The following is an 18,968-nucleotide window of genomic DNA, read 5'->3' as shown; positions in this document are numbered from 1 at the left end:
GTGTGTGTGTGTGTGTGTGTGTGTGTGTGTGTGTGTGTGTGTGTGTGTGTGTGTGTGTGTGTGTGTGTGTGTGTGTGTGTGTGTGTGTGTGTGTGTGTGTGTGTGTGTGTGTGTGTGTGTGTGTGTGTGTGTGTGTGTGTGTGTGTGTGTGTGTGTGTGTGTGTGTGTGTGTGTGTGTGTGTGTGTGTGTGTGTGTGTGTGTGTGTGTGTGTGTGTGTGTGTGTGTGTGTGTGTGTGTGTGTGTGTGTGTGTGTGTGTGTGTGTGTGTGTGTGTGTGTGTGTGTGTGTGTGTGTGTGAGAGAGAGAGAGAGAGAGAGAGAGAGAGAGAGAGAGAGATTCATTAATAATGCAACAGGCGATTTTGTAATGGGCATCTCCTGTCTGTGGGTTCCCAGCGGTGAGCTGGGGTTTGGAGATGATGAGAATGATTCAAGCTTCACTCTCTGGATCCACACCCTCACTCTTATCTTCAGATTTGGGTACATCAGGCGGAGGTTCTCGGCTCACGGTGCGATGCTGGGGAGGGGTGCTGTGTGGGGAGGAGCCAGGAATCTCCCCATCCAGCACCAGGAACTGTCCATCGGCGCTAACTTGCGGAGGATCGTCCTTGTCTGGCAGCTGGGCAATGTTTTGTAGCAGCAGCGTCTGTCATGGAAGGATAAGTATTGATAAATGTTCAATAAATCCTTACATGTTTCAAAATTACTTATTCAATGTTCATTAAATCTTTACTAAATGTTCGCTATAAGCTCACTGTACTGTGTGTATTTCACTTTAACTGAGTCTAAACTACCAACTCTTCCTCTTGAATGCCACGCTGTAACAACAGTTTGGTACTACAATATGATGCTTGTCATGAAAAAGTGCTAAGGAAAAGATGTACAGCCATAACATTATATTGTTCTGCCAATGAGACTGAATACAAAATGAGACAAGAAAGGACATGGATGTGGTCCAAGTTAAGGTGTAACAACAGATTAACACTAGAATATGATGCTTGTCATGAAGAAATGTTATGGAAAAGATGCTAAGATACAGCATTATCTTATTCTGCCATTTAGCTACTCTACATGAAAGAAGCTGTAAAAGAATGCAAATCTGGCCCTAGTTAAGGCGAAAGAGTTCTAGATATTTATGAAATGTTCACAAAAAGAAATAACTGTAGAAAATGAACCACAATGTCCCTAACTGTCTCCTGTTTTCTCTTCTTTTCCATTGTTTTCTTCTCCAAAATTTGTTCATAGGCCATCTTCGCAGCTGCACCCAAAGCACCGCACACCTCCATCCCGCTGCTGTCAGCCTCATACACAAAGCAGGAAAAGCCAGGGTTTTCTCCACTGTCACTCTGACGTACAATGTAGCCCACCAGTCTGTAAGACAGGTTAGCTTGTATTAGGATGGGTTGAGTTGGGTTTGTAGGTGATAAATGACTTCTCTATTAATCCTTCTCATGGTGAAAACAACTCTGGTACTGTATTCTGTTCCAGGTCCTCCACTTACATCTGCCAACAAAAAACGACAGCTTATACATGGCAACTTATATGTTGTATCACTTATGCTGCCCAGTCTCTGGCAGCCTCCTTATTCAGTCTCTTATCCCTGAGATCACACTCTATGGACTCATCCAAAGTCTTTTTTGGTCCACCCTTCACAACCCTACTCCTGACATCCACATCTCTGTCCCAATTTCTGTCCACTCCACATTTCCAAACCATCTCAATCAGTCCATCCTTATCATAACACCAATACACTTCAGTCTCATCCATCCTCTCAACCCTTCAGCTGTAAACCTAGCCCACCCAGATCTCGCATTCAAGGATGCACTACATATCCATCTAATATTTTGTCATTTTGTATGTTTCAGCCTACGAATACCCTCTCCTAGTATATACTGCCCAGGTCTCACTACAAGATGGTCCTTATATAATGCTCCTCTTTCATTCCACTGGCCATTCTTGTGTGTTGTGGGGATGGCTCAGTCAGGCATTATCTGCGTCTACCCTGCAGTTATCCATTTCCTACTCACACTGCCAAACTTACATTGACACCAGAAGAATGAGCCGTACCCACAACACACTACCGCCAGGTGAGTTTCAGATGGAGTGCTACTTATGGACCTCCCTGCACATCCACTCATCATCCAATCCAGTACTATCCCATCATGAGTGTAAGGACCCTAGGCTAGGTTACTAAGTACAGACACTGAAAGAGAGTTACCAGCTGCTTGACTCTAAGCAGCATTACATGATCAATAAACCCCAACCACCCCTTGGAAGCAGACCTCATGAGCTATATCCAACTCTAGGGTCTTAAGTTATGCCCTCCATTCCCATAACAACCTGTGATGTGCTTCATATTCAGCTGGGCTCAGTATGAAGAATAACTTTTTAATGTGTTACTGGTAGCGTTACAATAACAGCAGAGATTCGGGAGACAAGCCCAGAAAGAACCCGTAACGTTACAGTTAGGACAATAAGATTCTATACATTCCCTCTGTGCCCTTATTCCTCCCTGGACTACCACAAATCACTGTTCCACACACTAAGGTTCCAAAACACAAAGATAACTTTCTAACTTTAATATTAGTACTGTGTACACAGTATCAAACAGGTTATTACAGGTCTACCAGGTACTTAGCATATGGGACTACCCCCTGGGGGTAGGGGGTTTTTCAAGAATACTCCCCCAGTATCCCTGCTTGTCGTAAAAGGCGACTAAAAGGGTTGGCGGAGGGTTAGTGCCCCTCCCCGGAAAACAACTAACTAAAAAAACAAACAAGAAGCCTCGGACAAGGACTGACCAAACGATGACGACCCAGGACCGGACAAAGGACTTGGTAATGAGTACATGGAATGTAAGAGGAGCGAATGATGAGGTGAAAGAGAGAGAGATTGTCCAGGTGCTTGAGGGTGCGAAAGTGGATGTATGTGGAATAACTGAAACAAAATGGAGAGGAGAAAGTGTGAGAGAATGGGAGTATGGATGGGGTATATGTGCAGGAGTAGATGAGAATGAGAGGGCAAAGGAAGGAGTGTGTATAGTTGTGAGTAAAAGATGGAAGAAGAGCATAAGACAGTATGGATCAGTTGGGTCAAGGATTGTGTGGGTAAAGTTGAAAGTTGGAATACAAATGTGGGCGATTGTGTGTGTGTATGCGCCAACGCAAGATCGTGCTAGAAGAGTGAGAGAAGAGTTCTGGACAAATGTGGAAATGTGCATGGAAAAGTTTGGAAGGAATGAGAGATTGTTTTTGATTGGTGATATGAATGGTAAAGTTGGTAATGTGAAGGTGGATCGAAAAGTTGGTGAGTGGGGTGTGCCTGCCGAGATAGATGAGAATGGGAGTGCGTTAGTGGACATTTGTGCTGGGAGGGGGTTGGTGATAGCCAATACCCTCTTCAGGCATAAAATGATCCACAGGTATACATGGCGAGTGATGAGAAGGGTGGGTGGTGAACTGAATGAAAGGAAGGCAATGATTGATTATGTGTGTGTGGATGAAAGGATGCGAAGATGTGTAAAGGATGCAAGAGTGTATAGAGGTTGGGGGAGTGGACTTTCTGACCACTACTTGGTGGTGGCCAGAATTAGGATGCAAGTGAGATGGAGGAATAGAAGAAGGGAAAGACGAGAGGAAGGAGTAGTTGCAAGGAGAGTGGAAAGGTTACAAGAGGATGAGAAAAAGGCAGAGTATAAGAGAGAAGTGGAGGAACGATTGGGCAAATATGAATTGGAGCAGATGGGAGACGTGGAAGGTGTGTGTAAGATATTTACAGAAGAAATATGTGCAGCATGTGATGTGGTGTGTGGAAGGAAGAGAAGGCGGAGGGAGGTGCAAGGAACAGCGTGGTGGACTGAAGAGGTGAAACAGGCTGTGGCACAGAAGAAGAAAGCATACAATGAATGGGTGAGAAATAGGGGCGTGGAAGAAGTTGAGAGGCGGAAGAGAGAGTTATATGTGGAAAAGGAAGAGAGAGGTGAAAAGATTAGTAAGAGAGAGTAAGAAGAGAGTGGATGAGGAATTTGGAAGGAATTTGAGTGTAAAGTGGAGGGACTGTAAGAAAATGTTCTGGAGAGAAGCGAAAAGAGCAAGACAGGGTGGAAGTGAAGTTAGCAGAGGAGTGAAAGATAAAAATGGTGGATTACTAGTGGAGAAGGGAGAAAAAGTGAGCAGATGGAGAGAACACTTTAAGGAATTGTTGAACGTAGAGGATGGAAGTAATGCAAGTATAAGTGGCTGGGGAATGGCTGGGAGAAGGAGGGAGGTGAGAAGACAGGAAGAAATCAGTAGGATAGAAGTTGTGGAAGCAATGAAGAAAGTTAAATCAGGGAAAGCCCCAGGAATTGATGGAATGTGTGGTGAAATGCTGAAGCATGGGGGAGAGATAGTAGTAGAATGGATGTGGAAGATGTGCAGATTGGCCTGGGAGGAAGGTAGAGTCCCGGAGGATTGGAAGTCAGGTATAATTATTCCCTTGTACAAAGGAAACGGGGAAAAAGAAGTGTGTGGTAATCATAGGGGCATTTGTCTTCTTAGTATAATAGGAAAAGTGTATGGTAGGATACTTATAGACAGAGTTAGAGAAAGAACAGAGAAATTAGTTGGAGAAGAACAGGGAGGCTTTAGGAAGGGAAGAGGTTGTGTAGATCAGATATTCATTCTTAGATCTTTAGTGGAAAAGTTTCTAGAGAAGGGAAAGAAGTTGTATGCGGCTTTCATGGATTTGGAGAAAGCATATGACAGGGTGGATAGACAAGGATTGTGGAAAGTGTTAAGAATATATGGAGTAGATGGGAAGTTGTTGAATGCTGTGAAGAGTATGTACGATGGTGCAAAGGCTGCAGTGAGTGTGGATGGTGAACTATGTGAATTTTTCTCTTTGAAAGTTGGTTTGAAACAGGGATGTGTCATGTCTCCATGGTTGTTCAATCTGTACATGGATGGGGTAATAAAAGAGGTACAAGGTAGGGTAGTGGATGTTGGAGTGGCCCTGGTGAGAGAGGATAGTGTTTGGAAACTCCCTGTACTGTTGTTTGCAGATGATACTGTGTTGTTGAGTGAAGACAAAGGGGAGCTGCAAGGCTTGGTGGATGAGTTTGAGAGAGTGTGTAAGAAACGGAACCTAAAGGTGAATGTAGGGAAGAGTAAAGTGATGGTCTTTGAGAGAGGTGAAGTAAGTGAATGTACAGCGAGGTTAGATGGTGAGGAATTGGAAAATGTGAGTACGTTTAAGTATTTGGGTAGTGTGATGAGTAAGGATGGAGGTTTGGAGGGTGAAGCGCTTGAAAGGGTACAGCAGGGAAGAAAGGTTGCTGGTTCCTTGAAAGCAGTGATAAGAAACAGGGAAGTGAGCATGGAAGTGAAAAAGTTACTACATGACAGTATTGTGATACCAACTCTAACGTACGGAAGTGAAGCTTGGACATTGTTGGAGGGACACAAGTCAAGAGTGAGAGCAGTGGAAATGAGTTATTTAAGAGGAGCCTGTGGAGTCACGTGGAGAGACAGGCTGACGAATGAGAATATAAAGGAGCGTTGTGGTGTGGATGTGGATGTGATAGGAAGCGTTTTATGAGGAACACACTGAGGTGGTTTGGCCATGTGGAGAGGATGGAGGATGAAAGACTGACGAAGAGAGTGTATGTGAGTGAGGTGGAGGGGGGAAGAGGGAGGGGGAGGCCGAGGATGAGATGGAGGGATGGGGTGGAGAGGTATATGAGAGAGGGGGGTGTGAGTTGGGAGCAGGGCAGTGAAATGGCGGGGGACAGGGTGACTTGGAGGCGATTTGTTTGTGGCCACCCCAAACGGGATTGAGGCGTCTGGCAATAGATAGATAGATAGATAGAATTCGACACAAAGAGGTTTCATTTTCATTTTTGTTTTTGAAGGCTCTAAAATGCTTGCATGCGTCAGCCTTGGTCACCTAATCGAGGTTCTCCATGCTGCTCGATCTCTGGCAGCTTCCCTATTTAGTCCCTTAACCCTGAGGTCATACTCAATGACCTCATCCCGGGTCTTTATCGGTCTACCTCTCACTACCCTATCCCCAACATTTACACTTCTCACTTTCTGCTCCCAATTATCATCCCCAATCCTTTCCACATGCCAAACCATCTCAATCTACCTCTCCTCATCACAACACCAATACACTCCAGTCCCATCCTACCTCTCAACTCTTCCATTATAAACCTAACCCCCCAGGCCTTGCACTCAAGGATGTACTGGACATCCATCTATTATTAACCCCTTAACCATAGGGCGTCACTTTTGTGACGCTTGGGAACAAGGGATCATACCACGGGGCGTCACTTTTGTGATTGTGTGTTATTTTGAATTATCCCGGGCTTTCAAGTGGTGGCTTGTATCATCTATCAGTACTGCCAGTGTCCAACACTAGTCAGCACTCCTAATCTCATCTGTACTCCCATCCATTGTTGACAATTTAGCCATTTCTCCCCGTTCTTGACTCCCCTCCCTACCCCCCCTCCATTACCATACCCTCTCACCTGCCCGGCCGTGCTACGCTATGTAAATCTTCCCTGGAATTTTTCACTGATTTCATCCATTGAAATAAGCCCTATGCCCTATTCTTATACCAAATAATATATACAAAAAGAAATGAGGTAAGTGAGAGTGCCATACACCTAGAATTGGCTAATTATCACCTGACCACACCTCATGTGCACTTGTTCGTTAATTTTCGCTGTTTATTTCCCCTTGAAATATGCTGTATAATCTATTTTCGTAATAAAAATATATATATAAGAAAGGAAGGGAGAAGCCTAAGTGATATTTACATTCACCTGGAACTACCTAATTATTGCAGGCCACCACACTGTATTCTACACTAAGTAAATCTTCCCTGGAATTTTCCACTGATTTCATCCATTGAAATAAGCCCTAGGCCCTATTCTTATACCAAATAATATATACAAAAAAGAAATAAGGTAAGTGATAGTGCCATACACCTCGAATTGGCTAATTATCACCTGACAACACCTCACGTGCACTAGTTCGCTAATTTTCGCTGTTTATTTCCCCTTGAAATATGCCGTATAATCTATTTTCGTAATAAATATACATATAAGGAGGGAAGGGAGAAGCGTCGGGCTATACATAGATAGATAGATAGCTTGGCTTCTTCAGTTTCATTCCCTGTTTTCCTGTTACTCTCCAATCCCATAAAAAAAGATCTTCTTTGTCAATTTTATCTACTCCCACCATGGTCCTGAACACTGCAATCATGTCTCCCCTCTTTCTCTTTTCTTCTAAGGAAGGCAAATCCAGATTTTCCAGCCTCTCTCTGTATGACAGATCTGCCAGACTGGGGACCATTTTGGTTGCTGTTCTTTGTATTCTCTCAATCTTGTTTATATCTTTCTTTTTGTGTGGGAACCACACTACTGCTGCATATTCTAACCTGGGGCGAATCATGGCCACTATCAATTTTTTCATCATCTCATCCATATAATGAAAAGCAACTCTGATATTAGTCAGGAGTTTATATGTCTCTCTAACTGTCTTGTTAATGTGTTTTTCAGGTGACAAACTGTTCTGGACCAGCACTCCCAAATCTTTCTCTTCTCTTGCTTTTGTGATTGGTTCATTACCCATCAAATAATTCAATGATGGCCTCTTGGTACTTTTACCCATTTCCAATACTTTACATTTCTTTGCATTGAATTTAATTTCCCACATCTGGCTCCAATCGTGTATCCTATCCAGATCCTCCTGCAGCATTTTACAATCCTCCTCAACCTCTACCTTTATCAAGATCTTTGCATCATCAGAAAACAGACTTGCATAACTGTTCACTCCATCTACCATATCATTGACATAAATCAGGAACATTACTGGCGCCAACACTGAGCCTTGAGGGACTCCACTTGTTACTTCCTTCCATCCAGACATCCTATCCTTTAGTACTGTCCTCATTTGTCTGTCTTTCAAAAAGTCTCTCATCCATTCCAGGAGTTTCCCCTTCAATCTTCCTATATATTCTAGTTTCCACATTAGTCTCTTATGAGGTACCTTGTCGAAGGCCTTCTCTATGTACACACAATCCACCCAACCATCTCTCTCCAGTACCAAGTCAATTGCTCTTGAGTAAAAGCTCAACAAGTTGGAAACACATGACCTTCCACTTCTGAATCCAAACTGACATTAAGCCAAAATAATCATCTCTTCTAGATATTTTATCCATCTGTTTTTCAGGATTCTCTCACACAATTTTGCGACCATGCTGGTTAGAGACACTGGTCTATAATTCAGGGGTTCTTCTCTGTTTCCTCCCTTATAAACTGGTACCACATTTGCCCTCTTCCATTCTTGTGGCACTTTCCCCTCTTCCAGAGAACACACAATTAAACTGTGAATTTTATCCGCCAGTTGTTCTCTGCATTCCTTCAGTAACCAATTAGATATTCCATCAGGTCCTGGGGGTTTCTTATATCTTGAGTTTCCAGTAATTTATACACTTCCTGTACCTCCACTTTTAGCCTATATCTTTTATCACAGGTACATTTCTAATCACTCCTTCCCCTTCCACAAACTCTTCATTGGTGAAAACTGATTGGAAACATTTGTTCATTATTTCAGCTTGCCTTGCTGCATCTTTATAGACCTCTCCTTTTACTTTCAGTTTGGTGATTCCTACTACTACTACTGCTGCACTACTACTGCACAGTAGAAAGGCTCAGCACTGATCTCCTTCCATGCATCAGACAACTGTCACACAAAGGGGAAAGTACCCAAGTGTGACTGGAGCCTGGAACAAATGACAAAACAGAGAAAAACAACATATTTATGATTCTTACTCTTAGCAGCATAGTACACCAGCTAATCCTAAGTCACCCCTTCCCCTCTCCCCTCCCACTTCAATCATACACACTCTCCTGGTCATTCTCTCAATCTCCATTCTCTCCACAAAGACACATCAACTCAGGGTACTTTTCCTAACACTTCCAAGCACATGCATATCAACACCACACTGCCCCTTAACTTCCTCATTTATCTGTTTGTCTCTCCTCATAACTCCATATTTTCCTCTCAAGTAACTCACTTCCACTCCTCTCACTCTTGAGTCATCACCCAGGCTTTCAGAGCTAACAGCTAAGATCTAGGTTGAGTGGAAACTCAGATGACATTTGCCCTGCTTATAAAATCAGAACCATAACATAACACACATAATGAAGCGGTGCACAACACAAGCCACACTAAGACACAGACATACCATCAACATCATAGGGAACCTACAGAATGACCCAATAGGGACAGTTGCTTTCTTGCAGTCAAAGGGTCTGTTGGGCATGGCATGACTAAGGGTGGGTAAAAACAACTCACATGATTTGAGTTCTTTAGGCAAACAAAAACGAGAGAGAGAGAGAGAGAGACCTACTTGTGATTCTCACTGTGTGCAGCCCAGTATGCCACATCACGAAGGTTATGCTTCAGTCTGACGGCCCTGGTGATGGGGTCAGACAGTATGAGGTGTGAGGTGGTGGTCGAGAGGCTGAGTTCCATTGTTGAGAAAACATTGTGTATTGCACGGGCCGCCAGGATCCGTCGCATGACTTCACACACCAAATGCTGACCTGTTTATAAGATTTTATGAGATCTGATGAGGTTTTATGAGGTGCTAGTGAGGGATGCCTTCAAGTGGCGGCACTGGCATTGACCCCCTCCTTAACCACCAATAGGATAGAGGTCGGCTGCAAGAGGAAGGGCAACTTCAGCCTGCAGTCTACCATGCTCACATTCAGTTGGGCCTGGGACAACAATAACAAATATTAGTGTTTCATAATGTCCATCAAAATTTAGTGGCTTGTCAACCCAAGTCACCTTTTAGGTTTTAACCCTTTCAGTCTGATGATGAATTATTTACTTTATTCTTGCTTCCCCCCACCCCCCTTTGGGCTGAACTTCTAGCAGGGCAGGGGTTAATGAAGGCTATCTTTAACTGCTGTATTTTTTTGAAAAGTCTTTTCCCCATCTGAACAGAAATGGTCTCTTTAATTAGGCAAAGTAGAGGAAACTAAAGGGCAGAAACCCAAGACAAGTTTCCCTATGTGAAAAAAGTAGATAAAAGAGACTCAAATTCAAGATCAGTTCATTTCAAGATGCCTGGACAAATTGCATTTTAAAGACTGGAGGTCACAGTCAGAAGGAAATACATACAGACAGAGGAAGACAGTTCAAAAACTGACCTGCTGCATCATCACTGACTTGGCGTATCAGTTAACTCTTAGATTACAGAATCTGAAGGCAGTACAAGTAAAATGCAATTCATGCCACTGGACTGAGGGAGTTATGCAATAATTTAAATAATTTAATGGACATGCTCTGTTTTCATCAAGAAATTTGTATACAGTACACTTATTATACACATATGTTTCAGGCCTTGATGCACTAACTTTTAGGGGTTATTCTTAAGGTCCTACTACAACCTAAATATGTATCAGATTTTCATAGGTTATGAAGTAAAGGGTACAGCCATGAGTAAAAGTTTGCTGACAATCCTCAGTTAACATTATGTCCTGCCTTCCATATTCTCATTTCTGCTCAAATGATAAAGCATTCTTCCTTTTCATTCTTTCTTGCTGTGTGCTGCACATCACTATAACAGGCGACCCCCACTTTACTAACGATCACGCAATGAAAATTCACTTTAACAAAGATCACGTTTTACTACCCCTCGCTCTCCTAACGAGTGCCAAAATTCGCTTTAACAAATTTTTTTCCAAAGGCAATTTTAAACCAAGCACACTCTTAGGCAGCTGATTCCATCACAGCACCACTAACAGAGAAAATGCACATCATTAACTCTCGCCTTATCATTAAAAACAGTACAGTACTGTACCTCGCTGCCACACGTGCGACATTTATTTCGCCATCATGCAGCCCAAACGCCCTGCTACAAGCCCTGGCAAACAAGTCACCAAGTCCACCAGGGAGAGCCCTACTCTTGAAATGAAATCAGGCATAATGAGGCACAGGAGCAGTAAGACGACAAACAACATGGTTCGACACCAAGTTACTTATGTTTTTTATTGGCCAGTTGCATGTTAAATTGTACATGTAGTTGCAGATTCAGGGTTAGGGAGTTATAAAATACACAAATATTGATTCAGACTGAGCATCATGGGGTTAATACAGGTGGATGGGGGAAAAATCGGGGTCCTGGAACCAAATTCCATTTAACCCATTATAATGGGTTCGCACAACAAAATATCACTTTGCAAACGGTTTTTCAGGAACGTAACCCGTTCGTAAAATGGGGGCCTCCTGTACAGTATATACAAGTATTTCATGTAAAAGCTTCATTTGCCAAAGCCAGCAGAGAAGCACCAGCAAAGGTTTGCTCATGGCTGTATAATTACAAACATACAGAGCAACCCACAAGATTTTTGTGAGCTTCAGGAGATTATTCTTTGCATTCTTTTGTGTATGAAATACTATATCAATATGGGTCCAATTCTCAACTGCTGTGGAGCAGAAATAGCCTCCCACCTACAGCAAATCTCTTGTTTTTGGGACACACTGCAGTAGTGGCAGAACAGCCCCAGTTTGTCTGGCTGAGCACACTCATCCACCAATTGCAAGCTATTGCCTTTGCAGGGCCGTCACATGCAGTGAACTGATGTTCCCTTGGGGAAGACAGCATCTTGCCACAGCAAGACACAGGGAAGAGTGTAGAGATTTGGTTCCTACATGGGTGCTGTATTTGCATCTCTCCACCCAGTTAACAGGGGCACTATAGTCGGCTCCACATCACCCCAATATTTGGTATTATGGTTACACCCAGTGTTGTCAATGGTTTCCTGGTTACAGGAAAGCACTACATAAAATGAGTGGATGATGGTTGCCACACCCTACCACACATTGTACAATATACCTTATTCTTAACAATTACGGAGTAGAGGAAACATTATACACACTATCAGATTCAAGGGCTATTTTAAGCTCTGTGGCTAGGGTAAGGGTACGGAGACATTGGAAGAAGCTCTGGGAGCTGTGTATAAGGAGCTCTGTGGGGTTACAGTAAGTTCAAATGTGCCAAATTTGATCAACAAAATGCAGGTCAATGAATTTCTTACCAAAAGTGCCTTTGGAGTTCCACCATGGTGCAGCATCAATAAAAACAATATGAGGCACTCCATGGAGGAACTCTGCAGGCACCCTGTGTTCAAAATTCCATATTCTATCATCCACATTCTCTATTCTGATTTTGGAACATTCAGAGTTATTACACAGAGCTCCTCATATTATACATGCTGGAGAAGGATATTGTAAAGCACTCCACAGGGTTCTCATTTCAAAAGAACTCTTGGCAATTAATCAGACTGCTATGGTTTAGACATGTTGAGACGAGAGGAGGAGGACTGGCTAAGGTGGGCCACAGATATGAATGTGGAAGAATAAATGCCTATATAGTCACTACTCGTTATACGTTGATCCGGTATACGATAATTCGTTACAACGATAATAGAAAAGTTTTACCCCAAAATCTGATTTACGATGAATTTCCCCCTATAACGATATTGCCCTTGGAAAATTTCATACGAAGCACCAGGCACACGCAAGGCGACCGTTGCTTGTCTCACACAAGATGGTGGCCCCAGCGTGCACAGCACTGTTTTGGTTCAGTTGCGGTCCTGCCACCCATTCAAAGCCCTGTCTTTTCCACTCGTTCACGTGTGCCCCCCCAGCTATTGTCACCTCTCAGCCAAGCATCGCACTGCAGTAGGCCTATACATCGTGTAGCACCACATATTAATATATAATAGTCTAAAAATGAGCATGTTTTATGATGTGATCACAATTCTTATAAATACCCGTCACAGTTGATTCACTGACGTTGTGTTTCTTCCCCACACTTCGCTTGGTCTCACCATTCTCTATAAGTTTCACATTTCCAGTTTATCTGCATAACTTAGGTTCTTCCTCTTCTTTATTTCCCTGCCAGGTGCCACAGCATTATGTTGGGTGATGGTAGGGGGATGGGGAGGGGGTACATTGGCCATGGTCATATCATAAAAAAGGTTATTGTTCTCGTTATCACTGTTCACGGTCTGAAGGCGCGCACTTCAATGGTTTGGCGGGCAGGAGCCTCGGTCGGGCGGCCAATCAGCACTCGGCTGGCGCTGATGTCACATGACCAATCACGGAGTGAAGCTTTTGTTGGCTGGGTGGAGCACTGGAGCCTGGCCTTTTTTAAATTTTCGAACATTTGCGTTGCACAATAGCAGGCATTTAGTGCATGATAAAGGTATTTGGGTAGTTTTTTATATACGCGTGATAGCAAGATACGCTATAGCGGAACCCGTGATAGCCGAGGGTTGAGTGTACATGAATTCCTAGTACGCAACGTCCTCTGCCACCCATATAGGCGCGTACTAGGGGGATGTACTGTATATATATTATATATATATATATATATATATATATACAGTATACAGCATAAATATACATATACAGTACTGTATATATATAAACAGTATATATACAGCTACCGCAAACAGACATAGGACCTCCCCCCCACAAGGTATTAAAAAACACAGAAATCATAGTATATCACAATGTTTGTTCATGAAATGCCATTCATTAATATGAAATCATGCTTCCCTTGTTTTTCAGAACCAGTTGGATGCGTTTGGGCATGGAATCACTTAGATCTCTAAAGCAATCTAAGGACATTTCTTTGCACCAAACATTTGTCAGTTCAGTCTTGAAGTTGTCCAGATTGGTTGTCTTCTTCTTTGGAGTCAGCCTGACAAAAAACCCAGTAAGGTAAGGAGTACTGCTACCTGTATTGAGTATTTTAAACCTCAGGTCAGCGATTTCTCTATGAATTTTCGATTTCTCTATGAATTTTCGATGTTTCTCACCAAAAGCGGAGGTCTGAGCCAAAAAAACTTTTTCCAAAATTGGTTGGGATTGAGGGGAGTCAGTGGTGGAAAATCGGTCGGGACGGGGCGGGTTAACAAAGGTATGTGACGATGATAACAACAGCAACAATGAAGGTGTTCTAAATGCGACCATAAAAAGTTTGAGATTTACTTACATTTTCACTCCCACAGGTTTTCAAATGCAGCCAATATTACTCAAAATGAGCCCCAAAATAACCTCTTGATCCCTGGCGCAAGTCTTCTGGTGTGCTCTGCATACAAGCAGGGCTCTATGATTACTGTCATGGTACTGATTATGCCTTTTGTAACATATCACTCATATCGCCTAAAAAGGCTCCAACATGCCTGCATGCGTCAGCCTTGGTAACCTAATGGTGGCTCTCTGCGTTGCTTGATCCATGGTAGCCCGCTTATTCAGTCCCTTATCCCTTAGGTCACACTCTATGCCCTTGCCCCAGGTCTTTTTGGGTCTGGTCCTACCCCTTGACGTTCACACCTCTCACCCTCTGCACCCAACTGTCATCCTCCATCCTCTCAACAAGCCCAAACCATCTCGAATTACCCCTCCTCATCACAACATCAATACATTCCAGTCCCATCCTTCCCCTCAACTCTTCAACCACAATCCTAGTTCCCCCAGGTCTCCAATTCAAGGATGCACTTCACATCCATCTGACCACTGTCATTTCTGTAAGTCTGAGCCTACAAAAATCCTCTTCAATTATTCCCCAGGTCTCACTACCATATGGCATTAAACTCTTAACACATACTGAATACCAAGATCCCTTAGCACAGAGGGAGAGCCCTCTCATTTTTGGAAGCGGCAGCAACTCTCTGAAATGTCTCCAACCACTCCTTACTGTAGCCATAGGGCTAGCTCCAGCCCCACCTCAGCACATAGCATGTCCCCCAAATAAAAAAACTCCTCCACACACTCAAAGAGACTCCAGCAAGATCAATCCTTTCATGCCTGACAATCTCTACATGCTCTCCTCAATACACTGCAACACACATCTACCTCTAATACCACTATATCTCTTATGCACCCACTTATCAAAAACACTGCACAAGATGGAGTTATTTCCCACACTCTTGTGGCAAATCACACATGGCCATACCCCTCTGCTATAATCTACTGAATCTGATGACTTATTTCATTGGTTTACACCCCAATCAGATTGAGCCAGTGCAGGTTTATATCCAAAGGGATGGTTGGGGTTTACTGCTCACATAATGCCACTCAGGTATGAATGAGGCTGGTCACTCTCATCTTAAATGTTTGGAGCAACTTGCCTAGTCCCAGGCTCCTATGCTCCTCATGGGGCAACACAGGATTGGATGATGGATGGATGGATTCCTCTTTCTACTTCCAGATGATTTTATTCAAGTTAAGAAGGACATCTAGGACTAAATGAGTTAATAAAAGCTACATCTAACTCCTTCATTTTAAAAAGTCTGCCTGAATGTGATTAAAATCGTCTGTGGGTAATAAGACTACACAAGGAAAAGCATCATGATGTTTCATTTCATTCATTCATCATCCAATCCTGTGTTACCCCATGAGGAGCACAGGAACTGGAGACTAGGCAAGTTGGTCCTGACATTTAAGATAAGCATGACCAGCCTCACTCATCCCTGAGTAGCATTACATGAGCAACAAACCCCAACCACCCCTTGGATAATTATAAACATGCACAGGCTCAATCCAACTGAAGCCTCTTAATTACTCATTAGACCACCAAGCACCATAAGTTGGTTATATGGTTACCACCCAGCACTGTAAATGGTTTCCTGTTATTGAAACGGTTAAAAGCAGGTGACATACATGTTATTCCTGTTGCTACTAGATGACTTTATTCTGCTTTGAAGAGACTGTTCAAACTATACAAGTCAGATGTAACTTTCACTAACCCCTTTGCTACTAGACATCTTTCCCAAGTTGAGTTGTTACTGTTGCTGCTTAATCCTGATCTGACAGGCTGGGCAGTTCCATCAACCACAAATAAACAACTGCTTCTGTGGGACAGTCCTACAGGTACAGTGCAGTGCATACACCATGCATGGATCCAGCAAGTCCTTGTGACAGACAGCGCCTCACCACGGTTGGACCAAGGTCCTTCCCATGGTGAGGTGCAGGGAAAATGAGGAGGTTTGGCTCCTACATGGATGCCGCAGCTGCTTCACCAAGGGTGTACAGTGTCACCAGGAGTAGGTCCTGTGTCCATGACACAATCTGGAAGTAGCAAGAATAAACTGGTGCTACAGAAGGATGCCTTCATGCGGTGGCACCAATATACCAAGTCATGGAGATGCTTGGGTACACAAACATCCCTCAACACCCTCCCTATCCTCTGATGGGAGAATGAAGAACTGCAAGAGAGGGGTAATTTCAGCCTGTAGTCCACTGGGTTCACATTCATATGAGCCTACAGTCATGATGAAACAACAGCAACAAGCACCACAATTACTTATGGGGAAAATGCTAACTTACTCAGGGAAAATGCAAATAAAATGCCAAACTACACATACTGCTATCATTAACCCATTGAGTCCAAGTGATGTCCTTTATGGAGTCCTTTCGCCTTAACTAGGTCTTGAATTTCCTCTTTCTGTAGCTTATTTCACACAGCTCAGTGACAGAAAAGAAAATAATACTGCCCCACATCTTTTCCATGGCACTTCTTCATGACTGGCAGTATGGTCTTGTTGAATCTCTTGTTACAGCTCGGCATTCAAGATGGAGAGATGGTAATTTTAGGCCAATTAATAGTAAGAAGAATATAGCTTACTCCTGCCAGGCTTTGGAGAGTACCCAAGAAGTGGAGGTTATTGAAAGTCATATGCAGAATTCCACTGTGTAATTGCAAATGTGCCAAATTCAACAAACTGTAATAATAGAAGTTAGATAACGAACAGTTTTCACCCAAGGCACCTTTGGAGTTCCTCCATGGAGCAGTGCCACAAAAACAGTAAGTGCCACTCCACTGAGGAAATCTGAAGGCAGCATGTGTCAAAAATTCCATATTCCAGCCTCTATTTCCTCAATTATAATTTTGGGGCATTCAAAGTTACTCCATATACCTCCTCACATTTAACCCCTCCCATTCAAAAAGTCTCCCCTAAGCTGAATAAAATCACCAAATGGCAAAAATAAAGTTAAAAAGACATCTGCTCACTCAATGGGTAAATGCAAACACAATCAGTCCTCACTTAAACTCTACAATGTGTGCAAAACAATACTTTAACATTAGGGGTAGGGTTGCAAGTGGCAGACCAAAAAAGACCTGGGACGAGGTCGCTGAGTATGACCTCAGGGATAAGGGAATGAATAGGAAAGCTGCTAGAGACCGAGTCGCATGGAAAGCCGCCATTAGGTGCCCAAGGCCGATGCATGCACGCTTATTGGAGCCTGTAAAAACCAAACAAAATTATGTGCATGTGGTTGAAAGGATTAGGAAAAATACTCTGAGATGGATTAGCCAAATGGAAAGGATAGAGAGACTGGCTAGGTTGTAGGTCAGTGAGGTGGACAGGAAGGGGGAGGGGGGAGACCAAAGATGAGATGGACAGATGGGATAAAGAGGCTGGAGAATGAGTGTCTAACTAGACAAGTGTATGTGAGTGAGGTGGAAGGGAGGGGGGAGGGGAGACCAAGGATGATAGATGGATGAAACAGAGATTTATGAGAGAAGGGGGTGTGAGATGGAGGGAAGGCAGCCTAATGGCAGAGGACAGCATATTATAGAGGTGATATGTGTGTCCACTCCTTGCAAGCTTTGGGCATCTACAGCCAGAGGCATTAATCCAGGATGGAGTGGCCACAAAATGCCTCCATGTTACCCTGCACTCCATCATCAGCTGCCATCCCTCCAACCAACACCATTCTCACTCATACTGTATACCTCTCCACCCCAAGAACAGTGTTAATACTGTAGTTGCAACCCCAGGCTCATCTGAACATGAACTCTGATGTACTGCAGGCTGAAGCAGTCCTCCTCCTGCAGCCCACCATCTGCCTTTTAAAACAGGGACTAAGAGGGTACTGAGGGATATCTATACAACTGGGTAGCTCCACTGCTCAGTTATATCAGTGCCACCATGTAAAGGTACCCTTCTCCAGCATGCACCCCAAGAAAAAATACAAAAACATATCAGGCTGCCCTCCCTCCAACTCATACCACTCAATGACTTAAAAAAAAAATTATGGGACTAAAGAGGTTAACTGAGGACTGACATTACGGCCATCAACAAATGCAAAATACACAATGCTAAATGTAAAGCAAACAAGATTTACATTTTGACTCACCCTCTACAGATTTAGTCATAACTTACCATCAATGAAAGTAACAACTGAAAGGAAGGTGACAGAGTTATGATATACATGTGTGTTTATATAATCTATCATTGCCTGGTAGTCTATATTTTTTCACCTCAACTTGATCTACATTTTCATCCTTTTGCAACTTACATTGCTCAGAGGCAGAATAAGACAAATCCTAGGCTCTAAAATCTTTCCAGAGAACTTTTTCATTACTAGCATAATTTTGCAGGCTATTTCAAGTAGCTCTGAGGCACAGTAGTTTAATATCACAGCTCTAAAGTCTTTTCACAGCACTTCCTTATGACAAGCATAATTTTCTTGTGATAAGGCAGAAATCTCTGCACAGACTTTCTCCTCCAATTCTACCTTAGACGATTCCAGTGCAGTTCCGCCATCACATCCCTCCTCTGACTTCATTATGGATGACATAAAAATGTCTTCAATTGATGTATATTCTGCCATCACTGGCCTCAACACTAAAAAGGAATATAGGCCTCATGGGGTCACTCCTGTTGTCCTCAAGAACTGTGCCTCTGTGCTTATACCCTGCCTAGACAAACTCTTTCACCTTTGTCTGCCAACTTGCACCTTTCCTTCTTGCTGGAAGTTTGCTCTCATTCAGCCTGTGCCAAAGAAGGGTGACCATTCCCAACCCTCTATCGCCCAACTGTTTTAACATCTTTTCAAGTTTTCACGTCTATTCTTAACAAAAATTTTTAAAAGTATCTTTCCTATCTTC

At 43.1% G+C, this 18,968-nt stretch overlaps 1 protein-coding gene across 1 annotated transcript in view; it reads right to left on the bottom strand.

Annotated features, from left to right (window-relative positions):
- Nucleotides 1-355: 355 nt before the first annotated feature.
- Nucleotides 356-18,968, bottom strand: part of LOC145405309 (DCC-interacting protein 13-alpha-like) — a 60,153-nt gene continuing 41,540 nt past the window's right edge. Inside the window, exons 12-14 of the mRNA XM_080276731.1 lie at nucleotides 9,399-9,594; nucleotides 1,190-1,370; nucleotides 356-645 (exon numbers count right to left, since the gene is read on the bottom strand). Coding sequence (XP_080132857.1) covers nucleotides 430-645; nucleotides 1,190-1,370; nucleotides 9,399-9,594 — 593 coding nt within the window. The 3' untranslated portion in view covers nucleotides 356-429. The remainder of the gene's footprint in view (nucleotides 646-1,189; nucleotides 1,371-9,398; nucleotides 9,595-18,968) is intronic.

The sequence above is a fragment of the Coenobita brevimanus genome, chromosome 7 (genome assembly GCF_032717465.1).
Source record: "Coenobita brevimanus isolate Jiangsu-jjx chromosome 7, ASM3271746v2, whole genome shotgun sequence".
NCBI lineage: Eukaryota > Metazoa > Arthropoda > Malacostraca > Decapoda > Coenobitidae > Coenobita > Coenobita brevimanus.
The sequence above is the reverse complement of the archived record's forward strand: the minus strand, read 5'-3'. Positions and strand labels throughout refer to the sequence as shown.